Below are 27689 nucleotides of genomic sequence, written 5' to 3'. Positions count from 1 at the left end.
TGAAAACAGATGATCTTAGTGAGAGTTTTGGGGACATTGTGATGATGGAAAATAAATAATCAATACCGTTATACAATATTTGACAACATTGCAAAGTTATTATGGTTTTTCAATATTCTGAATGAAGACCAGTGTTGCAGCAGACGGGCAGGAGAGAGAAACCAGAGCCCTCTCCTCCTGCTGCTGCTATCAGCTGCAGAGTGGGTAAACATTTAGCTGGATTTTTGTGCTCTTCAGAATGTTCTGGTTGGTCTGTTTAACTAATTACCAGCTCAAATTTTTATTGGACTAACCAACATTTTTTTTTTTCCCCAAGGGTGTGATTACACTCGGCAGAGCGGCTGAAACGATAATGTGAGGGTCCGTGTCTCCATGAATACGGCAAACCTTCACAATAAAACCCTAGTGCAAACCGCTTGCAGTTCCCTTTCTGTTCACATGAACACAACAGGAAATGCTGGTTGTGTTGTGTTCAGATTAAAGAAGACATTCTGAAGCCTGCTGCAATAAGCAGTTAATCAATCAATTGCATGATGAATTAAAAATATCTTGATAAAATCCATTCTGATCATAATTATGTTTTTTGAAGAGCAATGTTGTTTACAGAGAGATCATAATACCTTTTGTTTATGGTTTCTGTGTTTTTCCTCCCTTTTATTTATTGTTTTTTGGTTGTTGTGTTTTATTTTGGATTTTTAAAATACACTGCAGGTCCAGTATGAAGTGTTCTACACAAAGTTAACGTTGGGAGGACTGAATACAACTACAGGACATACTTGTCAGATTTTTATTTGCAAACCTTTTTTTAAAAACCACTAGCAAGCACTGTGTCTGTATGGGAAATGATAATTTTAATATTTGGTCAAAGCTGGGACGAACCTTTTTGGAAAATTTCAGATTATCCTCCAGGAAAGCCCTCTCCTTGGGCTGGAAAGTTCTTATACTTGCTTTGACCTGACGAGAAAGAAAACAGCAGAGGATTGGATGGCATCAAGCTTGTGTTTCAAAGGCTTCCTTCACGTTTCATTGTGTCACAAGTAGAGGCTGAACTTTCACTTACAGGGTTAAAAATAACCTCCAGCTCTAGAGTGATGCTCCCCTTTAACAGTCGGCCCAAGTCCTCCTTCTTCAGCATGTAGACAACCCGTCGTCTATTCTGGATCTGCAGGACAGAAAGGCCACGAGGTGATGAACTCAGCCATGAACCCGAACAGCAGTCACGCTGGATTAGATCTCAGAGTCTCCTGTCCGCTGAGGTGTTATCACCCGCTTCACTTTAATTTAAGCCCAAAGTGTAAATAGATTGGCCTATTGTCTGCGTCAGAGTCGAACACATACCGAGAGGAGCGGAATGGCGACTTTTCCTAGAAAGTCTGGCGCCTTGTCGCCGTCGTCATCAAACACGGACACCATGAGGACCTCATGAATGTCCCTGACAGGCCTGTGGGAGCGGAACAAGGAGGTCAGGGACAGACGGAGCAGGAATCAGAGTCATGTTTGTCATTATTTAAAACTGAGACTCAAACTAACAGAGTGAAGACTTGGTTCCACTCCGGATTGAGGTTCTTGTAGACTGTGTGGGTCTGCAGCCGGTCGTTGCCCAGTTCCAACACGCAGAAAGGATCACTCTTTCCTGAGGACAAGAGCAAACACTGAAGAGGGACAGCAACAAAACTAGCTGCAAATGATAAAATTAAGTCTAAATATGTAAATACCGTTTAAATCAGCAGCGATCAGGTCTGCGGCCTTGATGACTTTTACTTGAAGTAGACCGATATCCCGCAGGTTCGTCAGAGATCTTTGCAAACTCTACAGAGACGATAAGCAGACGGAGTGAGCTGTAGAAGCATAATGATTAGAGACATGCACCGATCCGATAATATCTGTATCACTCCCCATATTGAAAAAGATTCTGCATCGGGTATCGTGCAATTATCAAATTAATTTGGAAGTTTATTTATGTCTGTGTTCATAAAACAGAAAGGTTTTAAGTAAATGCAGTAGTAGTTTTCTATATCGCATCGGCATCAGAAGTGAAAATAGTGGATCCATGCATCCTAATAATGATTTAAGGAAAAGAAACTCAGCAAACTTTAAATCGTAATGTGTTATTAATAGAGATTTACCAACACTACAAAAACACAAAGTCTTACCAAGTCTTTTTTGTCTAGTTTATAGTGCAAATACTGGAAAAAAGACTAAACTAACGCACAGGTAACTTTCCAGCAAATATATAAGAGCTGGTGTTAAGTACATAATTCCTTAATATTGATGAAAAATGCTAATTCCATAAATGGAAAACATGTCTTGTTATCAGTAAAATAACCTGGCAGTAGAAGAGGGACCTTTTCATCAATATTAAGGTTTATTTACTTGTCTTGATGAAAAGTTACTTGTAAGTTAGTTTTGTCTTCTTTCAAGTGAACCAAGATATTTGCACTAAAAACTACACCAACAATACTCAGTCAGGTTTTTGTTGTTGTTGGGTTTTTTTTTGTTTTTTTTTTTTGCAGTGAATGGTTTTGGTGTATTATTACATACAATAATAAGAAAAAAACCCTTTTTGTTTCTATAACCAAAGACATCTTGGTAATGCAACATTAGTGAGTTCTCTCTTCTTCTTCTGCGTCTCTCTTCTCCCACCAAACCTTCAGTCAGGACAAAGTTTTCACAACATTTCCATACATGGAGCTGACAGTCAACCCAAATAAATCCTCCCTGTGACAGATTACAAGCAACATTCAAGTCCCTGCAATTAAATTCATACTTTTAGGCATTAAGTGTAACTAGCCTTGCAAATCTGACACTCACAAACGCCTATAATAGTTGACGTGAAAGCTTCTCTCAACAACGTTTAAGCAGATTGCAATAGGGTGCTTTCTCCAAAACAGTAGTTACCCCCTTCTTGTCTTTAAACACGAGCAAGTATAGTTTACCCAGACGACAAACCTGGACTCTCTGCCTGTTGTATACTCCTGATTTCTACAAAGGGACATCATTCTGACTCCAGGTTGGACTTTATTAAATGTTGTTATTCTGAGTTCACTTTATGATTGACTTACTGCTGTTTAAAACTGCATGAAAAACCATTTAACCCACTTTTTTCATTTGAAATGAAACAGATGATTCTTTTCAGATCTTTTCTGAACATGTACTGCCATCTACAGAACAATTCCTTCAAGTTTTCACCTCCATCATTTATTTATTGAATCTTTTTTAAACCCATTTTAAGAAATCGATTAAGTGTCCCTGGTTTCTTAGTTTGGATGAGATGCCTGTGATCATCACTGTGCTGTTTTCAAAAAATAAATATAAAAATAATTGGAAAGTCTCCAATGTTGTTCAGTGACCTTTTGATTCCTCCTGAAACTATTGGTTCAACTGGCCAAACATTCTGGGTAATGGTGGGGTCAACGTGTGGACTTCCCTTCCTGCACAACGAAAACCGAACTGAACAAAAAGGAATGACTGCCAAATTTCAACTCCTTGATAGTGTTTTTCCATTACTGCTCTAATTAATTTCTAAGTTTTTATATCTTTATTTGCATTTCACATTTTGCATCATGTTTTTATTGTTTTATGTGACCAAGCATTCAGGGAGGGACACACATTGCAAATGAACTCTGGCTATAAATGTTAAAGTGTTTGATATTTGTTAATATTTAACATTTTCCTGTATACAAATAAATAAATCCATTTCAATTTAAAGGTAGTGATTCACCTTCTCTCAGAAAAAAATAAAACAAACAAAAACAAAACAGAGGCTGCTATTTACCGCTAGTGGCTAACCGCTAATGTGTCAAAGAGTTTAAACAGGTTTGACTCGGCCTGACGTTGCCTCTGCTCCTTGTTTAAATAGTAATAAAACCATACAGGAGGAAATATGTTTGTAATATTGTTGATTATAGTTCTTCAAGAAATAGGATTCTGTTAAATGTATTTACAAAGAACCCCTGAAATTCCCCAAAACTCTGATCAAGTCTGGAAAAAGCAACAACTGAATCCCAAAAAACTGCAACCTGTGATGACCATCACCTTTTCCTAAAGCTGCATCCATCAGCTGAACTGAAACATTGACTAAATGTAATGTTTGAACTGTTGATTTTATGTTGCATGACATTGTGCTTTTATGATGTAAAGCCCTTTGAAATGTGCTAAACAAATAAAATTTGGTTGATTGATTGACTGATAGATTCAACCAGTCATGTTTTCAGGCCAAAAGAACAACAGTGTTCAGGCAACAAACGGAGGTGTTTTAAATGAAGTGTTTAGAGTGTGAACAGCAGAGGAGTAGGTGGGTGGTGAAGTGCACAGTCTGGATACTGACGTAGTTCTCCTTCTGGTTCTTCAGTTCCTGCGGCTCATCGAGCGGCGCGGCGCTCAGGTCTGAGATGGAGACGCCGCTGCATGTGTTTCGTGTGATCAGGAAGACCAAGGTTCCTTTGTTGGGACTCAGGGACTCCTTAAACAACGCCCGCGTGTTCAAAGGGATCTGGGTCAGGTCCACTTCACACCTGGACGGGCACACACACGGAGCAGTTTGATTACAGAAGTGAAAAGTTAGGGTGATTAAAGAAGCAAAGGTTCAGCAGTGTGAGCTAATTATTCCAAAAAATAGAGGCATAAATAATTATTTTGGATTTATTTTAAATTAATTAGTGTTATAGTGTTTAATTTCTAACTACCCCAACTGATCCTAATCCTGTACAATTAATTTTCCAAAATCTATATTATAGCACTCCTTGTGGACATGTGCACCCAGATTTTTAACAACAATCGTGTTAATACAAATTCAGAAGAACACAATAGAAATAAAGGCAAAGGGAAATGAGCAAGAAAAGAGCAGAGAAAAACTGGGGAAAAATTTAAATGTTCTGAGAAATTCATTATTTTTGATAAAGTATTTTATATTAAACTGTTTTTTATCTGATCCATATAGAACAACTATATAAGTTGATAGCATTTTTTTTTTACAATATCTTTCCATTTTCAGACAATAGAGTGAACAGAGGTGTTCAAAATGTAGGATTCTGCTTTTTAACCTAAACCGTCTTTAACTTCAATGACTTCCTCCCTGCCTGTGTTCCTGAATCCCAAAGGCTACAGTTTACGCTCCATTTCATTTTAGGGTATCAGAGGAAAGGCAGCTGAATTAATAGTTTTTGGAATAATAACAATAGTAACTTGGGGAGTAGAGCCTTACATTGCCAAACGCTCCTCGCTCCTTCGTGATTCTCTGGACCAGAGCTCCACCTCCAGGATTTGTGGGCCTTGCAGGAACTGTCTCATAGTGAATCTCTCTCTCCACTGAGGATTGGTCACTTTGCAGTGATTCTGAATAAAAAAAGAACATAAAACATAAAGGAAAACACTTTAATTTCTAACAAATTACATTAGAAAAGCACTTAGCGATAGTGTATGGATTTGCAAGAAGGGGAAATAAAGACTACTAGAAAGGAGAAACAAAACAAACAAGGAGAAAGATGTTTATGGAAGAGATGTTTTTTTTGTACCTTGCTTTTAAACTGCTGCTCTCCGAGTTTGAAGCGAACAAACACATCACCAGTCTGATTGTCCAAATTCAACCCCCGACCTTCAACCAGCGTCACCGAGACAAGCGACGTCCAGATCTGACTCTTCTTCATCAAATCCGATAACTGAGAGTTCTGGGAAGGCCCTACCTGTAAGAGGAGGTCGGCATCCGAATGAGAAAAATGGGGGAACGTGTTTGAAGAAGGATGGAAATCAGGAAAGAGAACAAAAGATATAAATAAAAAAAAAATCAAGCTAAATTAAATATTCAAGAAAGGCACATAAGCAGCACAGATGGGATCAGAAAAGACAGAAACAAATGAGAAACCAGATTACTGAAAATTATATCCTTATTGTGAACACCTCGCAAAAATATATATATAAAAACTGTCAAATTTTTGTGGATGTTGATTCACATTTTGGGTTTTAAAGAATCCATCATTAAGGTAAGCTTAATTAATTTTATTATCCCTGACACCTAACAGAAAAAGTCATGAGCCGAACCAGAGCTGATTACCCGAACAAAAGTTTACCTCTATTCTCTTCTAGATTTCTTCCTCACAGATGGATTTTTACTATCAGTCATGAAAAACACAAATAGTCACAGTGTGGAAACCAAAGAAGCATCACCCGTCACTGTTAAGAACATAACAGTGTTTTAAAAATGACAGGCAGTGAGCTATAAGCAGCATGCCGCATTACCTGGTTAACTAATCACATAGACCAACTAAAATTTACTCATTAAATTCACATGTTGCACCTACTACTTTTTTATCTTAAGAATGTTTCTGAGTGTGAAAATAACATCGTAAGGAAGGAGTCACTGCTTAGTCAATTTTAATCAAACTCTAATTTGTTGGCCTAGAAAGTCCGGTTTGTTGGAAAAGGCACCGATGTAAAATCAAACTCTGGTCCGCCTAAAAACCTCCCATTAAAGTGAAGTTTGGTGCAGTTCGAATGCATATGTGGATGCATGTGGACCAGAGCCCGCTCCAAAAGCAGGAAGTGGACTACAGTGCAGGGCATTCTGGGTAAAAACAACCAAACCAAACGTGTGAATATAGCGCTGGCTGGAAAAATGACTCTTCCTGCAACTGACACCACTTCTATGTTGTTTACATTTTGTGAAGGACGAAGTTGCACTCATGTCTTCTTTAGAGGTTTTTCTGTTGTTTCCTTCAGTGGTTTTTGGTGCAGTGCCACCACAGGTGAGGAGGGGAACAGGGTTTTCAACTGGTTTGGATCGTTTGACACAGAGGAGTGTGAAATCAATCCAAGTCTATGAGGTGGGAAAACACCATGAAAAATGTGGTCTCTATTGCCACAAATGGCTAATGAGCCACACTTTGGACATCCCTGAATCAGATAACATTACACCGTCACATTGACATCATGACACTGTGAAAGTATTTTTTAAAAGTAAAAGTCATCAAACACCGTGCTTGATGACGATCACAAACCCTCTCTGTCTGCCAGGTGATGAACAGCTGATGTTACTGTTCTGACACTGGCTAAAGCAGAAAATCTTCCACACTGCATCATGTACACCTGTTCAGTTACACAAGTTACATAAACAAGAGTGTAGTTAATGTGCATGCACATAGTCTCAAGAAGACCACAAGAAGACCGTCTCATGCTGCAACAACAGATTCATGCACTATGCTAAGCCAGCAGCAAGAGAAGCTACAAGACATGCATTTAGAAACTGCTGAGAGTTTAATACCCCTTTGTCACGGTGAATTCAGAACACAACGGTCAGACTTCTTCTCCACTATGGTCAGGGGAAAGTTTGTAATTGTCTCTTGTGCTAATAAACTACAGAGCATATAATGGGTGACAATGTTTTGTTCTTAAAAGTGGAACGTTGAATGCACAAGAAAATCTATTGGCTAAAGGTTAATATGGAAGAAAGATTATTGATCAATTTGCAGACTTGTATTTCAAACACACACACAGATTAAAAGAGAAAACCGAATTAAAATTGGTACAAAAAGGTGTGATTGCATATATCTGTCACATCTTAGCTAAAGAGACAGATGCCCTAAATTATGGCAATTTGCTGCCCTCTTGTGACAGAAAGACATTTTACATTAAAAGATATCTGCCAAAATACACAGTAGCTGACACTGTTTCTTTAATTTCGAGCATGTCTGATTAGAATGAGGTAAAGCCAAACATGATTGTTCTCTTGAGCTTTTTACAGCTGATTTGTGTTTTTTTTTTTTTTTTTTTTTTTTTTTTTTGGCAGATACCCGTCATAAAGCTGACCAAGTTGATTGTTGCTTATTGTCTGTCCAGTGTGTTCCCTCCACCATGCCTTACCCTACTACTTCGTTTTCTGGGCCACTTCTGCTGACAGGAGCATGCATGTTAAGTGCAAAACAAAATGGCACTGAGGTTAGTGGGCCATACAGAAAACATTTAAAATAAAATAAAAACACATTCAAACAGACACAATTTTTAAAAAAGCACCTTTTCTCCCAAATCTAAGGTTTTATGTATCAGGACAGTTTACAAAACTAATTAGTTCTTATTAGAGGTTTGGTTTTTTACCACTGTGTCTTTGTACATAATGTAATATTTCCACTTGGGTTACTTCTGTCAAACAAACATTGCTTCAAAGTCTATTGATAAAAACTTTAATGATAGACTAAACCTTTATTAAGGATTGCTTTTTTAAACATTAAGAAACAAAATCAACTACAGAGAATAGTTGTGCTTTTTTTCCACCATGCCTGATTTGTGGTAAATCGAACGTAAACAGACATTTCTACTTCCAGAACACATGCAGTAAATACATGAAGGGCTTGCCATACAATGCCTTTCTTGCTGCTTCCGTTTCTGTAAGTGATTGTCATGTTGACCAGCAGGTAGCCCATATCTTCCTCCAGAGTGTTTGGGTCATTCAGCGTGAGCGACAGTTCATTGGACCTAAGGAAAGGTCAATAAAAGGTTAAACAGTTTAAGAGACGTACAAACAAATAAAACCAAGAGTACAAAACCAATAGTTGTCCTGCTGGAAAATGTAGGTTTGCTATTTACAATATTCATGATGCTACATATACAATATGTAGCATTTTGAAAACTCTGCATCCTTTTCCTTCCACTTTAAAAATGTGGACTATTTGTGTTCATCTGTCAGATAAAAGCAACAATAAAAATACCTTAAGGTTTGGCTCTGTACCCTATGTCAAAAGTTAGAAGGAATTTACAGGGGTAAAAAATTTGATTTGATCTACTCCATCATAAAAGATCATGTTTAAATGTATTTTTGATTTTACATTTACTCATTTTATAGTGTAAAATATAACATTATAGGAATTGTAGTTCCCTTAAAGAAGAAAAACTGACTTTCTCTTTGTTTCTGCCAATAAACTTCTGAGGCTATTTGAGTAAACGTAACAGGTTAAAACATCTTAACGCAAAGATAATTCACAACTGTGAGGTACCATATCTACAAAGAAGTGGTAATAAATGGTAACACATGATGGAACATCCTCAGAAATGCCCACCAGGGGGCACCATTTATCTGGATTCTAACTACACAGGCAAATACACTGAAACTGCCAAAGGTGTTTCCCCGTTTTTACTGGCAAATGCTGTTATGAATGAAAGATCAGTTTCTACCAAGTTCACACCAAGACTACTCCCCTCAGACATTCACTGCACTCATAATTCATGACACTTACTTGTCAAGTTCTAAATCACTCAGGAGAACGGAGGCTGAGCCCATAAAATCATCTGACGTCAGATCGCTGTCATACACCTGTGTCATATCAGAAAACAAAGTGTTAACCCCGGAGAACAACAGGGGAAGTCACAGTTGCTGAACTTCACCCACAACACTGACTGTGGAAACAATTGTTAGTCTGCAGAGCTAATGTGCTAACCAAGCACTGCTTTTTCATAATGTGTCTTATTCTGTTTGCTTATTGAAACATTTAATTCCCACACAGCTAAAAGTGGCATAACTCAACAGAGGCCAAGCAGCGTGTTGAGCTTTACGAACGAGTTCCAGCTGACCCCTACGACTGACTTGCGAACGAGGCGTTACCTTGACGTAAATCTTCTGGTTCAGATCCTTTACTGGCACGGCGAAGGACTCGTTCCATACAGGGTTCAGGTTTTTCTGGATCACTTTGCTCTTAAAGATGCTTTTCCCATCAAACTTGAACTTCACGTAAGGGTCGCTGGTACCTAAAGAGCATTTTAGGGCACACACAAAAAAAAATAGAAAGGGTGAGAGGAGACATTTTTGAAATTGTAAATTAAAGCTGCAACACAAAATCTTATAAGGTATTTTTGGTCAAGTTTCTAATGCAAATATTCTGTTAGAAATGAAATAATCAACCAATGGAACAAGCACTTTTTCCATCAACATCAAGGAATTATTGATTTTAAACAAGCCGCTCTATCTTGATGAAAAGTTATGTGAAAGTTAGTACATTTGAAATAAGGCAAAACTAAGATATTTGACTATAAAGTAGACCAAAAATCCTTAGTAAGATTTTGTGTTTTTTGCTGTCTGCGATATTTGAGAATCTGAAATTAACAATTACAATCAGACTCGGTGCTTTCATCCAGCTGCTTTGGCTTCATAAATCTACTTTTCATTATGAAGTTAAAAACAGACTTGACCTAAAAACACAGAAACCCCACCAAATACAGGCCTGCTTTTGTTTCATTATGTCTATATAAAGTTATTCACAGTTCTATTGTCTATACTGTTGTCTACCCTGACTTACAAGGAAATGTACCGATTTCAAGTAAAGAGGAGGCCTGGGCTGCTCACTTTATTTCTCATGTGTATGTGGAGCATGTGGGGTTTTTTCTTTCCTCCCCAGGCAGCAGGACCACAACTTCCTGCTTTAAAAGCCAACTAAACTTCAGCCGCATGAAACCTGATGGCAGTTCAAAACGCTAATCATGTGCCATCGCTCGTTTTGAACTCGGTTTCACATGCAGGAAGCCAACCTTGGAGTTCATGCCAACATTTGTACGGATGTAGTATTTCCTCGTTGTTTTATGATACTTTCACTTCAGAAGTTCCTCCAAGCTAATCGTGAAGACTCTGTCAGCTATGTGAGAAAGAGTGGGGGCTGCCGCCAACCAATCATAGTTGGAGAACCTTTCACAGATCAGCAAGTGCCAATAGAAAAGTTGGTTTGTACAAAAAATGCGTTTGGCCTAAAACCTGCCATGCTGCCTCCTGTTGCTCAGTGCTAACACAATGATGGACTCAAAGTTCAGCAACAGCTGATGTTAGTGAGGTCGTATAAGGAGTGTTATGCAACTATCTGTTGCTTAGTCAATCCTCTGAGAGCAGATGCATCAGTTCCCAGATGACATTTGTTGTCAAACACCTTAAAGAATGATTTCCATCATTAGCAACAACTTTTATTTATTTTTATGTTTTTCAATGCATTTACACAAAAGTGAGCAGATTTTATTGGTATTTTATCAATTATGATTTTTTTTGTAACTACTAACTGAATCCCAACTGCAATCAGACGTTTGTGTGAACGGTTTACGTCCGCAAAGCGACCCGCATGTGCAGAAGAAGAACGCAGACGTCATGCAGCAGCGAACTGATTATGGAAGTAATAATAGATGGAGCTGTTTACGGATCGAATTTGGCCTTTTGTGGAGCATTGATAGCAACAGGTTTGCCAGACATTGTCTATTGTAACGGGTGTTTGTCTTGAAATAGCAACACCCAGGATTTGTCGGACTTATTTAACTCGACGGCTTATCTGGTGTTTAGGCTTGATCACGTCTGGCTCTGGTTAACGTGCATCTTAAAATCAGCAGCAAACGACTCAAATGTTTGTGTCTGTAATCTGATCAAAATAGAAAAAATATCTTTAATGCTTTAAAAAAAAAGGAAAACTTTTCTTTTTTTACCAACGTTGTATAGAAACAAACCCATCTTCATTTCCTGCGCTACCTTCACCCTGTGTGTTCACGTGTAAACAAACACCCGGGCAACCAAGGGAAAATGAATTCAAATGCGTCCCAGGAGCCTCAGGTATTCGGTGCTGGGTGTGGCTCAAACAGGTTCTTGTATGTTTGAGCGGTATGCAGATCTGCCAAGGCGCAGCAGAAACCATGCAGCGTGCCTAACACCCAGGTGTATTTGTTGTCCCTCGACTCAGTGGCACCTGTATTCAAACGAGCATTCCTGGCCCCTATGAAGGAAACGAGGTTGAGTATACTAAGCGGTGGAAGCAGAAAAGGCGCACCAACCGCGAGGGGAGCCGGTATACTCAGAGAGGTTCGAATGTCCCGTACAGTGGATTCAGACGATCGGCTCATGTCACACGAAAAGCAAACAGGCTGGAAGAATAAATAGTCAATATTTGCTCCTACTCACCGGTCCAGACATGCAAGTGTCAACGCAGCTCAAAAACAGACTGGCGTCAACTGGAAGTGACTGATATGTGGCATAGATGCAATATAGGCATATATGAGAATGAGTAGGTCCCATTCTATGCACTCTCGTGAGGAACTAAACACTTCATATTTCCACCATCAAACTTCTCCATTTATCTTCGTTTGCTTCCTTTTCAACCCAGTTTCCTTGTTGAAAAGATAAAGGCATCACACTCTGGCTCAGACGGCTGTTTAAAAGATTATCTAGGGTTTTTTCTGCTTTTTCGAAATATTTTCACCTCCAAAATGTATGCAAATACCAAACCGAGCACTAACTCTTTCTCCCTAACGTCTCGTGAAATGTGTGTCATTATTCTGCAGAAGGACAAAGTTTAAAACGGGGAACGGTTGAGCGGGTCACGGCACCGTCCGCTTCAGTTTGTTTATTAGCAGCAGGACAAAGTCATTACCACAGCGGTCTCTGACAACCAGGTTGTGTCCTTCCTTTAGGGTGATGGACAGCAGATAGGAGCGCGGAAGATCTTGGACGTTGTTCGACGGACTTTCGGGCTCCATCACCAACTCGGTCTGGACAGAGAAAGCAAGGCATTTCTTAAAAAACAGAAAAGTAGCTTTAGCTTTGAAAACAGTGTCTCAGGTTGCTGTTTTCATCTTTTTCAGAGTCGATCATAACAGCATGTTGTATAATGTATGAAAAACAAATGAGGAAACTTAGTGGAGAACAAACATGCCTCAACTACACAAAATATTACAGAATGGAAGGAAAAATGATACCTGGTTGAAAAAAATAAAATAAATAAAACTAACCAAATAAATCAATAGGGACACTGCAAAAACAAAATCATGCTAGGTATTTTCGGTCTGGTTTCTAGTGCAAATGTCAATAATTTCTCAATGCTGATGATAAAGTTCTATTTCCAATGGTGGATTATTTCCATTATAACAAGAGGAAAATGTTTTGTTAGAAGTGAAATAATCTACTGGTGTAACTGGTACTTTATTTAAATCAATGCTACATGATTTACTCAAAACAAGATCATCTAACTTGATAAAAAGTTACTTGTGAATTAGTTTTGTCTCGTTTCAAGTGTACCAAGATATTGGCACAATAAACTAGACCAAAATACTTGGTTAGATGTTGTGTTTTTGCAGTGTGTAAACAGTCTTGTGACAAAGACTGTTTGTCTTTAACAGGACAAAATATGCCAAATTTTCAAAGAGAAGCCTTCTGGGATTCATTTTGTTGCTTCTCTAAAATACCATTTTCAGTCTGCCTGTGTGGTATATTTGCTTTACTTTAAGTCTTTAACAGATTAAACTAAAAGAAATTAGGACTCACTGAGTCTTTGTGACAAGTAAAGCCCCTTCAGAGATCATTTAAGTATTTTTACAAGAGGCCAGAATTGTTGGTATCCAGGTTGACTCCATGAGTTTAGGATTGTTTTTCTTTAACGGAAGCCAAAAGGAAGTTATTTAACAAGCATGTGAACAACTTCAAAATGTTGGAAGACTTTCAGCTCCTGGAAAATGACGCATTAGAAATGAGTTTGGACTCAAAAGTTTTGAAATGTTGATTTCAATCAGGAGCAGGCCCATAAGCAAAAATCAAAGTGAACAGCTGCGTGAATAAAATACACGTTTAAATAAGATTCTAAAATTGAAAAATAAAAATAGCAGTACTGGATAAAACCACTGACAAAACTTGGCCTAGTAAGTCATCTAAAGTCTTTTATGTCTCATTTTTGATGGCATTTGGGTTCATATTTTATAGACGTGAACAGATAAAACATGCACAGTCACTGGATAACTACAACATTAAACCACTGAAATGTGAATGGAATAATATTCGTCTGTGTTTGCTTATCAGTAGGTTAATAAATTAACAATCATTAATCAGGAAAGGCAACAAAGGTCACAGAGACCAAGGTACAAAGGTCACAGCCCGATTTGTTTTCTATGTGTTGCATTGGTCAGTTTAGGTTTGTTCTCAAATGAGTCTTTTTCATTTTTACTTGGTTACCAAGTCAGTGACTTAAATCCTGAATATAATTTAAACACAAGCCTGATCTCCAGTCTCAAAGGTAGCTAATAATTTAGCTAGTGGGTAGTTAAAGAGAAAATAGTTCTTAGTTATTGAAGACAATAGCACACTTTTAGAGCGATTTCTGACTATGAATTTTTAAAAAATGACTCAGGATTAACCAACCATGACTAATACCACGGTTGGGAAAATTGTGTTGCTGTTTTTCTTTTTGTGAAACTTACATCAATGGTCATGACCGGAAAATCCCCTCTGGTTCTTGTTATATGACCCCCTCTTCATCTTTGCTTCCTGTCAGACTGTGAACTCGTCTCCTTTGCTGCTTCCAGTTAGTCGTGCTTTCTGCTTTTCGGCACAAGAGTTTGTGCCGTTTTGCACTATGCTCTTGTTTTGTGCTCTTGATTTCTTTATTACCTTTTGCGATTATGTAACCCAGCCGTACTTTCAGTCTTATTCACTCTCTGCCCGATCGCTCTTGCATTTTAGTCATTTTTAACTGAGTATTGACTTATAAATCATTGAAAAGATGTAATAAATTGAATAATTCTAAAGAATTGCACTGGCCTCATTTCTCAAAGAGGCCAGAGAGCCCTCCTTAAAACTTTGTATTTTACAGACAGATTTGCACCACAAAACAGAACCTGCTAGTCAGGAGTCTCACCACTTGCTTTGTTTTTGCATTTTTATGGCTATTTGATGTTCCGTAAACTCACTCCAATGGTTGCTTTAAGCAGTTTTGCATAACTTTTCTCTATAAAACAAAAAACTAATTTTTGCGTCGTGACCAAGAATTCAGTTGTCTTCAATAAACTGGTTCAATGACTAAGCAGAACGATGAACATACGGCTTCAAAAACTGAACACAAGCCGAAATATGATCTATAATCTAAAACCATAACAGCCAAAATATAAACAAAATATCACTTTCTAAATAATCTATATTTCAACTGAGATCTTCTGACCTCAGTCATCCAACTTAAAATCATCTGCTATTCGTCAGTGTGCAAAGACCTCCATACTTCATATAAACACCAAAAATGAAACCATTTAAAAAGGAAAAAGAATCACACTATTTTCACAATCTTTCAAAGAAAAACATTTCACAATACGTATTGCATCCATTAGCCAAACATCAAAAGCTTAAGTTGCTCAACAGCAAAGTTACACTTACATTCCACATGGCCTTGTCCTTTGATAAGAGGCTGCAGAAATCAGGAGTTTTATATTGTACAGATAAAGACGAGACATCCTTTCGAAGTCATATGACACTAAAGGAAAGTGTTTTTTAAAATACATATAGTTATAGGTAATAAAGGACTGAGGTAGTTTAACAACTACTGGGTCAGGTATTGATTCCTGTTTGGCATTTCTGCCATGGACACAAATCCTCTGAGCAAGTTATTAAAAATTCCTGAGTCCCAGGGAGCAAACAGACTTAACCCTAAAAACGTACAACGAAAAGAAAGAAATCATAAGAAAGAGAGGATCCCTGAGATCACTTTTTTCACTATTGTTGTGAGGGAATGTGTTTACAGTATGCCCATAAGTGCGTTGTCATTTCCTGTGAATTTGCAATAAACATTTAGGCAACTGTATATTCAGGCTGCTGCAAACTGGGAAAGAAGTTCAGGACCCACGTTGGCTGCTTCGTGCAGAAAGGACTCTCCGATAATGAGGACAGGATCTAGTTAAACACACATCCGTGTAACAAACAGCACCTTAACAAGGCATTCAGTCACTCCAACCTGTTCACATTGTGTGATGTCAATCAGCTGATCATATGATGAATTAGAATGAGATCAGTCATTTCCTTTCTGATGATTAATCGTTTCTGAATGGCAATTTTGTTTACAGAGAGTTCATGATAAATTTAATTTTTTATTTTTAGTTGTATGTGGATTTCATTTCCTTTCTGTTGATTGTTTTTGGTTGTAATTTTTTATTCTGGATATTTAAAACATTTTCCAGTTCCAGTGTTAAGTGTCCTTTACAAAGTTAACGTTTATTGGTATTTGAGAGGGTATTAATGCAATAATGCACTTGCATTATTATGCCATTATCAGTATATTTCTTGAAAATTGTCTGAAAACAAGAAAAAGATTGTTTTATCAAAATATTTACTGAGGAAATAAAATCAGCACAAAATCGTACCACATGTTTTTGGTTTAGTTTCTAGTATAATGTAGTGCAAAATATTGGTACACATGAAATAAGACAAAACTAACTTACAGATAACTTTTTCTGCAAGATATCAGAACTCATCTTAGATCAATAATTCCCTAATGTTGATGAAAAAGTTCTAGTTCCACTGGCAGATTATTTCACTTATAACATGTGAAAAATGTCTTGAAATAATCTGCCAGTGGAACAAGTGCTTTTTAAAATCAATAGTAAGGAGTTACTGAATTAAACAAAGCTCCTAAATCCTTCTGAAAAATTAGTTTTGTCTTATTTTAAGATAACTAAGATATTTGCACTAGCAACTAGGCAGACAATACTTAATAATGTTTTGTGTTTTTGCGGTGGATGCACAGTGGAGTTGTTGGTAACACTGCTGTCATGCAGCAAAACAATCTTCGGTTCAAATCCCAGTCTGGGGTCTTTCTGCAGGCCTCCTGCCCAATGACCGCTGGAGACAGGAAGCTCCGTACTCTTTCCAGCTCCATCCATTATTCCATCAACTCTACCAGCTAGAGAAAAGCGTTCCCACAGAATGATGCTGCTACTACCATGTTTAACTATAGGGATGGTAACAAGCAGCATCAGTTTTCCTCCAAATGTTTGCTGCATTCCTACAGGAGGTGGCTTTTGGCTTTCTCTGAACCATTTCTAATTCCTTTCCACTCTTTGATTTATTTATTAATTTACGTCATGCTTAACAACAACCAAGTAAGGTGACCAAAGCACTTCCACTTTTGCCACTCATCAAAATTAGGTAATCAATTATCAATGGAGACTTTCATTTTCTTTAAATGCCTGCATCTCCATGTAATTGAAAAACAGACTTACCATCACTTCCTACAACAAAAAACTACCCAAGTCGTCCACGTCCAGCGTTTACACACTCTCCAAGAGTTGGTCTGATAAAATGTGAAGCATGACATAAAGACGACTTGAGGAGTCAAATTTGAACTTTCTGACCACAAGCTTAAAGACTACATTTGGATATGAGTCAATAACTGTAAACGCAAACATGTTTCATTGTATCGGCTGCAGAAACTGTACACCAAAAACACTAAAAAATATATATCCCCGGTTGTTATCCTTGCTCTGTTGTAAAGCCCTACTTAAACCAGACCTTCAGCCCAAAACATGTCAGCACATCCGCTCAGTGTGTGTAGCTCTAGAAACAATTCAGCATTCATGATTAACTATTTAAAAAAATGACAAACATAGTTTAGGGAAAGCTGGTCCGGAGAGAACGAGGAAAATTAATAAATAAAAGTGAACTACTTCATTTTGAGAGGGTGGATTTACATTTAAGCTCTCTGTAAATCAAAGCCCCCCTCTTTTCATAAAAAGGGAACTGCGAACATAAAACACCTCAGTTTTAATATTTTGTAGCTAAAACTTGAAGCCTGTTTTTGTGAAGAGAAAACTTGCACAACATTTCTTGTCCCTGTTTAAAGGAAAACCAATTAAGAATGAAGCCATCAGTCACACAGCCACAGTTTACACAGAGCTGCTGTGGACTGTTGGTTTTGGGTGGAGATCCTGCAGCTTATCCAGCGCCTCCAAGTTAAACTCTCATTTTTATGCAAATACAGCTGATATCTTCCCCCACACCAATGTACACAACAAAGTCTTATTTCATTAAAGTATCTTATTACCTTCATCCTGAAAGTCTAGCTGTAAAGTTCTTCATTGTAACGTTTATATTCACTGTTTTTTAAAGCTTGTCTTCAAATATGTTTCAGATTTAATTCGTTGTTTGTAATTTAAATGCAGTTTATTTTAGGCCTGTTGCAATAAGCAATACATCAATTAATTGCATAATAAATTAAAACTAATTCAATAACTTCCACTTGCACGATTTACGTTTTTTCTGTTTCTATAAAAACCTGAAACTTCATCATTCACTTTATTTATTGTTTCTATTTTGTTTATTTATTCTGGATATTTAAAATGTTAATTAGAATATAAAGTTTATTGATCTCTGATCATGTGTTATTGAATTATTATATCGTTATGTTACTAACAAAACAATATTATTGCAATAACTTCTGGGACACTTTGTTGTCCAACAAAACTTGTTACCATGACAGCCCTGGTCTGTATAGGATATTTAATATTTAGTTTTTTCATATGTTTATTATTAGTCTACTTTTAAATGAACAAGCTAGCAGTTTTTAATTTGCTGCTTTCTGAAAACAAAGAAGTTTAAACCATTATCACTCAGTACACAAACTCTCACTTATCTCTGAAGAGCTGATTCGTATCAGTGTGTTTTAATTAAAGAGCAGTTAGCATACCTGTGTGTTGTCTGGTGAAGAGTCCTCTGCAGGCCCGTCTGGTGAGTAAACAGTCATTATCTCTGGCAGGGCCAGCTCCTCGGGCTCCATGCCTGAAACGGCTCTCTGCTGCGTCTCCATCGAGATCGTCTCTTCTCCAGAGAAACCATTCACTGCCTCCTGGGAGAAATCCCAGTCTGTGGTGTCTGCAGGCATGCTCCGCCTGTAGACGCTCTTGTTGGCTGCACTGGGCACCTGCAGGCCACTCCCACCCGCACGCCTGTCCAGCTGTGACGAGATGGTGTTGTGGTTCTGAGAGTTGTAGAGGTGGGGCTGCGTGCTGGAGGCGACGCGCTCGTACTCCTGCCTCATGTCCCTTATGTCCGGGACGGATGTGCTCATCCGGTTGTCCATGATGTGGTTGGGTTGGAGGACATGCTTGGTGGGACTCGTCTTGCCCCGGCGCAGACGAGGCAGGACTTTCTTCCGGAAAATGTCCAGCTTGCTCCGCTTCTTGGATTCCATCGTGGGCAGAGGTGTGGGCATCAATAACAGCTGGAGTGAGAAACAGAAACACGGAGGAGCATTAGGTTTAAGCCAACAGCCAAAACGACTTTCAACGTGATCCTCAAGCCATTTCACACTTGAACAGAGATTGGAGCTGCAACAGAAACAGCTGCCACACAAACAGACGACAGAAGGTAAGTTTCCACTGCAGGAACTTGGGTCATTTTTGTGATTCCATTTAAGGAAACAAAACCACATGGAAGATAGAAAACAGATTCTGTAGAAAAGCACAGATCCAAGTCTTAAGAATTCTGAATTGATTTGAAACGCTCAGAAATTAATTTTAAAATGCGTTAATGTTTGTCTTCTATGCTAATATTTGCAAGTGTGCTTTATCTTGCTTTACGCTTCTTCTGCCATCGTAGGAGGCCGCCTCTTTCACTGTATGTATTTGGAGTAATTCTTTGGTATTTTTTATTTTTTTTAAATCCAGGCATCTGGCCGACTTCATCCTGGTAACTTGGGTTAGAGAATTGTATGCACAAATCTATTTTTTCCTTCTATCAATCACATAAATTACACAGAATCTCTGGACCATCAATAGAAAAAAAATGGTTTCCGACTCAAAAATCGTCTTTGAATCGAATCGGGACCCTAAAGACACTGATATATTCACATCTCTAACAGAAGAAGGAAGATATCTGCCTGAAAGCATCTCTACTCGTGAGGTGGGACTTCTAGAATCAACCTAATCCTTGGCCTCTTATTTATAATTATGTCCTCTTTTGTATTTTTAATTTCAATCAAGATTTAAATGCAGCAAACTATTGCTGAATATCAAGGTGTTTGACAGAAAATACATTCAAATATGCTGACAAAGTCCTGTGGAAATATTTCAAGAGAAGAAAAGAATTCCACTTTCAGCTGAGATAGAAAAATACAAAAAGTTTCAGACCCCAGAATGGGAAGGGTCACGTAGAAAAGGAAAGAAAAATCAGCCTGGGGAAATTCATGTTTCAAGAATTCAGAGTCAAAATGCATCTAAGGTTCTTTTGAAGGTGGTAACAAAGATTTGTACTGCCCAAAACCATTTCCTCGCTGCATGTAAGAGAGCAGTGTGCATAAACATTTATTACCAATATGGTAATAAGGCCTTTAAAAATAAAGACTCTGCAGTATGGATTTTAAATGTGACAGAAAATACTAATTTTATTGCTTAAAACAAGCAATCTGCATTAAAAAAATATATTTTTGGAAACAAGTTTCATTTATTGTTCATTCACTGTCGTTTGTTAGTTTTGTAAACAAGTAAACAAGTATCCCCATTTATATATAAAAAAGTCAATAAAAACATTTAAAAACCCACAAAGACATGCACAACGTTTGAAACCAGTCATTTTCAGAATAATACTGTTCCTGGAAGCATTAAAATACTTACTAACCCATAAAAACTGGATATGCACCTGTTTGACTGTTTGACATGACAGAGACGACGGACAGTTTATGTTAGGGGTTAATAAAAATGTTTAATTTAATTTATTCATCAAATTATTCATTAATAATCTCAGGAAATAAAATCGATTAGTTTATTATCATTCAAAAATATTTAAACTATTTTTCTGAAATCAGAGAAAATAAATATGAAAAATATATTTAACAATCACAGTGTTGGCATTTTAACCACTTTGTGTTTCCATCACGATATCAAGACCAAAATAGGAACTGATGCTTTGTTTTTTTTCATACACCCCTATTGTTAAAGTTTTCTCATGGTTCCAAAACACTAGCCAGCATCTTTCTAGCTAAAAGCAGAAGTCCAATTTAAGCTCTGAAATAATGTACTATAATACTGAGAATACTCCAAGAATGCATTCCTTTCATAAGCCGTCAAAAGTGAGTTCTCAGTCAGCATCATAGTCCTTCCCTTTAAACAGGTTTTTACTGACAGCCATCTAACTAAGCCAGCGCTCCAGCTGCAGGGTCATAAACCTTGGACAGGGTTCAACAGCCTGAGCAGCATCACCTGCAGGATAAAGGACCATTTCACAAAGAAAGCCTTTCAAAAACGTCTGATCAGAGTAAATGTGCAACATGATGTGTGTTAAAGAATAAATCAGCAGTTTGCTTTCTCAACTTAAGATGAAATCCTTTGCATTGAATCCATCACAGATTAATAATTAGTTGCTGATTATTTTCTCATAAAGCATTTAGTTTACAGCCAACATGAATCCCTTTCATTTGCCTTGCAGATCATTAAAGTATGTTGGAAATGTAATGTAGGCACCGATCAAACCTTTTTGCTGCTACTGTTTTTAAATCGCTTTCTTTTAATTAAGACGTTAGTGACAGACATCTGATGTTCTAACTAAACTAGAAGATCAACTCTTGCCTCAGACAACAGTGAGATTTTACAAAAAGCACAACATATTGTTCAGGAATCAGATAAGATTGCTGTGCCGACAGCTTTCATTCTGCATCAACTTTCACAATGTTGATTGGCAGGAAACAAAAACAAAGGAGTGGAAAATGAGGAAGAAGGAAGGAAAGAAAAAGATTCAACAAACTATTAGTGGTCTGAAGCAAATATCTGCATCCTCATTCCAGAGCAGACGTCTGCATAAGTAAAATATTTTATTCATTTATGAACAATTGTTTGAGTGATTTGCTGAAAGAGGAGTTTAATTCTTGTTCAAATAAAATACTTCTCCCGTCCTCTGGCATGTCTCTTGTTTTTCAGGGGGGTTTTTGTTTGGTTTACACTGCAGTCCACCAACGCATCAATAAAACATGCTAAAGCCAAAAAAAAAAAAAGAAAAAAGAAGAAGTTAATATTTAGCACAATCACTAGACTGTATGTCTGAGTTTCTGTTTCCTGGGTCAGGATGTGAGGAAAGCAGCAGGAAGCGAGCCTGAGGTGTGATTATGATCAGCAAAATCTGTTTTTATTTACAAGGAAGAAGGTTGAAAACTAAACAACATGACAGAGTCCCTCTGACTCAGCTCATTTCAAAACGCAGCGATCGATTCATGGATTTGTGCGTATTGCCCAGAATCGACTCCCTTTGTCTTACAAAACACACAGCAGCGTTTATGCATCTAATAAGTGTATTTAGAAATCCAGTAAATACTGTTCCAACTCCATAAACATCCATGAACTACATTACATTAGTCAGTGTAATGCGATGCACAAGGGTAAGGAGCAGGATTTACTCTGTTCACTTTGCTTTTTACCAAACAGAAGCCGAAGAGCCGAGAGAGAGGAAGGAAAGGAAAAACTCTGCAATCTACAAGAAGATCTTCAGCCTCAATTAAGGTCTGCATTCCACCCAAGACGTATTAAATCCATCTCCTCTCTGAGATTAAATACCTAAAAGTTAAGAGGCAAACTCTAAAACCTATAAGAAATTGTTTTTATATATTTGCTTCTTGTAAACAGCTTAAAAAATCCCAAATATTACCACCGGCCTCAGGCCTCAGTCAGGAAACTAAAAACTGTCACTTGTCCTGAAGCTCCAGAGCAACAACCCGATGGCGATGGCGATGCCGGAGAGGTTTCTACTTCTTCCCTCCCGACTATCTTCTAGTGCATCAGTCAGCTGAGCGCATGTCACTGTGAGATTCCCACAGTATGATAACCTTCAGTAAGAAAGGGTGTTTCATCATAGTGAAAAAAGAAAAATTATAATCTATGATCTAATCGCTTATATTTCAAGCAGAAGCAATTCTGCAAAATAAATAGGTCAGTATAGTTGTGGCCTTGTTTTCTGCTATATGAATGACACCGTTCCTCAGTAAGCAATGCGGCTTCTAAACAAAACCACATAAATTGGATTAAAAAATGTATTAAAGTAAAGTATAAGATAGCAACCAGAAGCTGAAAATCTCTGGAATAAAATGCACAACTAGACAGAAAAACAGCAGCAGGCTAAGGAGATCAGAGTTTACTGCAGCTAACATCGGCAGCAGCGAGTCACACATGAGGTCAAAGTGGTCAGAGAGCTGCTAGAGCCTCACGATCATGAGCAAAATGTTGAGAACAAACCAGCTGAGGTCTGGAGGCCATCAGGCCTCTGCTGGGAGAAGATAATCTCCTCTTGCTATTCTGCTCCAGACGGAGTAGTTTATAACAGAGACGGTCAAAATGCATTTAAGCTTCTGAAAAGGCTAAATTTCACCACTGTTGCTCTGTGATTTCACACTGCAACAAAGTTTTTATTAAGGGATTTTAAACTGTTTGAAACTTGAGTAATTTTAAAACTCACTATGTAAAACTTTGCTAAAACTTGACCCAGTGGTAAATTTCTAATGTCATCAATGATGTCGCTTTACAATGATACAATTTTTCATATGAGAAATAAACAACAAAGCAATAAAACCAGATATACTAACTGGTGATTCTCAATTTTACTGACTTTTAGAGTTCTGTACAATTTCTACTGACAGTTGTGAAAGTACATAAATATGTGTGTTTGATTCATTTCTACAAACTATATCTTACAGGACTAAAAGACTTTACATTATATATGCAACTAATAATTATTTTAGTAACTTGATTATTCTATTGATTATTCTGACCATTAGTCGGATAAAAAATTGGCACACTACACATTTTTCATTTAATCTAGTAAGCATTTTTTATACAATATTAGAAATACATTAAAAGATGCAAATAAACAAGTAATTACATTCCTGTTTTAAATAAGAAAATATTTTTTTATTGTCTAGGATCCCTTTGGAGAATTAGAAGTGGTAGAACATACTTACAGACACAGATGTTTTTATCTTAAATGCAAATTGTACACAAACTGTACAGTTTATGCTTAGCTACAGCTCTGAATATGTTGGGGGGTTTTTCAGCAAATTACCTGTTTTGAGTCTTTACACTCCATTTAACAATTGATTACTAATTTAATTGACGATTATTTCAATGATCGATTCGTCACGATTAATCGCTTCAGCCCTACTTCACATTAATTTGTACTACAATACACAATTACATGTTGCGTTTTAATTTTTGTCGCAAGTTTTCATTCCTACATGTTTTTGCATCACTAAGACATATATTAAAAGTTAGCATTAGATAATAACGTGTTTTTACCTTTTCTGTAATTCTGATCTCCGATGTTTTCTCAAACAGATGTGAAGATGTCCAGATGTTTGTTATTATATTCCACTGTAGCTGAGAGTCTTCATGCTGCCCTTACAGTGTGTGCATACAGACTGCGTCTCGCATCTCACTGCTTGCTGGTTTAAAGCCTTAGGAAAGTTGCCTAATTGAACTTGTAAGGCCTTAAAAAGTGAAACTAAAAGAAATGAAAAGGAAGCATTTGATAAAGTGCTTTGCATTCTTTTGCCTAGCTTATGAATGTCTGAGTATCTTGTAGTAAACAGTGACACTTAAGTTCAACCTCATTCTTTCATGTCAGTCACAGCTCCAGTTAGTGCAATTCAAAGGCTACACACAACAAACTTCCTGCTTTTCAAAAGGAAATCAAAGGGACCAAAACAGGTAAAGCCTGCCTAGAGGAGTCAGCTTTAAGAGCTCAGATCTCTCTGTGTCCATCCACTTGGTGTGACCAAACGTCACAGAGTGCAACCATCGGCCCAGCCCGCATCAGTCTTTTACAGCACTATGTATTATCTCATAAGGCAGCCAATGAACTGCAAAGTCATCAGTCTGTAGCTGGGTGTGAAGGTGGGTCAAGGAACGTGACAAACATGAATCCTGACAGCTCACACAGCAGGTATTACTTTCTGTTGAGACCATTGTCTGGAAAAATGTGGCCCCTTATCTCAATAGAAAACCCGTAAAACACAACTACCAACAGACAGATGGAGACTTACAGATGCAGCAGGATTTAATGATTATTTTTACTCTGTGACGCATGTTTGTTGCAACATGAGTCCAACAACTGCTCCAAATAAAGAGGCATATTTTCTGCTTGGCATGGCAAATAAAAGGTTTTCACAAAATTAAATTTGATCACATAACAATCCAAAGTATTCCTATTTCTCCCATCGCTTTTAGCGATTTCAAAAAGGAGAGTTTTAACAACTCTTCTTCAATCTTTATTTGAGAAAAATTGGGAAAGCGCTCATCTGCAGCTTCCTTTTAAAATCCGGTAGAAATTAACGCTGGCTGATTCTAAGTTACAACACGTCATGGTGTCTCAGCAACAGTTCAACCTATCGCAGACTACCATCTGCATCATAACGTCACAGTGACTGTCTATTTCTTTAGAAATTCAACCAATAATCAATTGGCCAGCCAATATGCAGACACTTTTTTAGGTTATTCACTCGCTGTTGTGGGGTTAACGCTCACATCGAAAACAGAAAATAAAAGAAAGACAAGACCCACACAAAAACCCCATCTGTTAATATGTTCTACCCAAAACTCCACAAGTGTTGTAATTTTAGCTTCACCTGGTTCAAATTCTGTAAAATATAAAAATAAAAAATCTACAAGGCACATTTTGCTATCCAATTAGCAATCAGATAAATAAAAACATTATCAAAACATCAGTCCTACAGTGATGCTAAGTGGAGCAGAAAGGGCTGAGTTTTTTACATGATGATGTTGTTTTAACTGCAGACGCTTCTTATGCTATAAATAATCATATGTGCACTAAAAGAATTGCATCATTTGTTTATATTAATGTACTTTCTAATATTGTATAAAAAAAGGCTTAAATGCAAAATCTGCAAAATGTGCCATTTTTTTTCCGATTTATCATCAGAATAAGTTAACAATTAATCGATAAGATAATTGTTAGTACATCTCTAGCTAAGTGCAATCATAGAGTAGTAAAAAAAAAAAGAAAACAAGACCTGGTGCAGGGAGGGATATTTAAGGAAATATCTTTCTGCCAAACATATTTAAGTATTCAGTTTCCTCATACTCTAAAATAAAGCAGTATATCCTGCTGACTAAACAACAATAGGCGCTGCTCCAACACTACCTTCAAACACTTTGGTTTCGAAAGTGCAACAATGTTGGAAAGATAGCAATCATTAAGTCTGACAGTATGGAATTTACAGAAATAAACACCTTTCAGTCTGTAACCTGCTGGTATCTACAAAATACCTGAAAGGTTGAGTAGGTTCTGTAGTTTTTTGGTACATATGTAAAACTGATTTAAAACTATATTTGCAGCACTAATGTATCCAGTTACGACCTACTAACTAAACCTTCCAGGTTCAAAGCAAAAACATTCAACATCAGTAAGTGAATAACATCATCTTGCACCACCTTCTGTACATAAACCTCTCCTTGTGCACACCAAGTGCTGTTGTCCTGTCACTTCTGTTTTTATCTACAGATTTTCAACATTTTTATTATTTTATCTTTATTGATTCCCAAAGAAGCAAATTTTACATTACATTTGACTTCAACCTCACAAAGCCAACTTCAACAGGAGGATAAGTAAATCATTACCTTGTGATAAATTAAACAAAGATACAACTCCACTTCCCCGAGAAAGATTTTGACTGTGGGAGTAAAAAATAAAATGTAAAAGAAGAAAAAACTGAAATCTAGAAATGTAAAAAACAAACCAAATACACCAACCAAAAGCACGATATTAAGTAATTATAATGTGTATCTATTACAGGAGAGTGAATTATCAGGGTGGTTTCATCAAGTTTGGTCTCTGAAAATAAAATCTGACCGTTTAAGGTTTCAAATCTGCCACCAAAGACAAAATTGTGATTGAGAGAGGTGGTTATTTTTTCCCATTTTATACATGTTGAATGTTATATCCATTAAGTGATCTAAGGTTGGTTTGTCCATTTTCTTGTAATGCTCTTTTTACTTCCTCTTAATAAAATATTCATCAAATATTTGTTTCTTTTTGAAACTTCTTGAGGTATTATGCCAAAATACATAAGCTTTATCTCTAAAAAAATATTCAGATTTTTAACAATCTTTATATCCCCTTATATTTTCATTTGCAGATTTCTTCTTAAATCGTATTTCTGGATCTATGATAAAGCGATCATTTACTTGTGTTTACAGATTGGTTTTGTTTCTTTGTTCAGTGCCAGAGTCGGTGAAAAAAGAGAACAAGAAAATGACTCCATAATATTGGGATATTAATATATTGTGATAACAATGTGGCTTGTGAATTAAACAGCAGTACTCTCAATTTTCTAAATATTCCTAATCAAAATGTCTACATCAGAAAGCTTCAGAATTTCTGTGTGAGCAACAAGTACAGCAGAAACCAAACACAAAAATCATCTTTCAGTATTGGAGTTATGAAATCTCATGATTAGATCATGCCAAAATAAAAATATATGACTTTTTATTATTTGGTTAGCAGTACATAAAGATTCATATTTTATTTCTACAATAAACATATTTTTTATTATGTTCTAATAATGCTTTAAAAAAAAAACCTTACGGGAGATTTAAGTGTGGATAGATTATAAAAAATATACAGTTACTCGAAAAGTGTTGGATGTTTAGAAATGTTTGAATCAGACTGAGCCCATATTTTAGAATAAAACATGCTTAAACCCCCTTTTGATATAAAACCACGGGAGGAGTCGGCTGACACACATTTCTACCACCAGTGCTTTTGCTCAAGTCAACCTGCCAATGTGAGCTTGAGCCAGGAACAGTTCATTCAGTCTCTTTTACTCTTTAAAAATAGAACAAAACCAAAATGTGTTGCAGATATATTTAACCTTCATCTAACACTTATAACACCACTTCATGCCTCCTGTTGCTCTGCGATGCCGGTTTGATTTTTGAATCTCACA

The 27689-nt window shown here is 37.1% G+C and overlaps 1 protein-coding gene across 2 annotated transcripts in view; it reads right to left on the bottom strand.

Annotated features, from left to right (window-relative positions):
- mctp2b (multiple C2 domains, transmembrane 2b) overlaps positions 1–27689 on the bottom strand; it is a 46613-nt gene that overhangs the window by 14049 nt on the left and 4875 nt on the right. Inside the window, exons 2-15 of one of the 2 annotated variants that reach the window (XM_015009188.2) lie at positions 18438–18971; positions 12375–12492; positions 9587–9729; positions 9222–9298; positions 8349–8463; positions 7855–7881; positions 5514–5681; positions 5204–5334; positions 4328–4514; positions 1716–1809; positions 1531–1633; positions 1339–1441; positions 1061–1162; positions 880–954 (exon numbers count right to left, since the gene is read on the bottom strand). In XM_015009188.2, coding sequence (XP_014864674.2) covers positions 880–954; positions 1061–1162; positions 1339–1441; positions 1531–1633; positions 1716–1809; positions 4328–4514; positions 5204–5334; positions 5514–5681; positions 7855–7881; positions 8349–8463; positions 9222–9298; positions 9587–9729; positions 12375–12492; positions 18438–18962 — 1968 coding nt within the window. In that variant the 5' untranslated portion in view covers positions 18963–18971. The remainder of the gene's footprint in view (positions 1–879; positions 955–1060; positions 1163–1338; positions 1442–1530; positions 1634–1715; positions 1810–4327; positions 4515–5203; positions 5335–5513; positions 5682–7854; positions 7882–8348; positions 8464–9221; positions 9299–9586; positions 9730–12374; positions 12493–18437; positions 18972–27689) is intronic. The other variant, XM_015009189.2, reaches the window with a different exon arrangement.

This window comes from Poecilia mexicana, unplaced genomic scaffold (genome assembly GCF_051168715.1).
Source record: "Poecilia mexicana isolate PSO_F unplaced genomic scaffold, ASM5116871v1 scaffold_3, whole genome shotgun sequence".
Taxonomy (NCBI): domain Eukaryota; kingdom Metazoa; phylum Chordata; class Actinopteri; order Cyprinodontiformes; family Poeciliidae; genus Poecilia; species Poecilia mexicana.
Note: the sequence above shows the minus strand (reverse complement) of the source record. Positions and strands in the feature narration are given on the sequence as shown.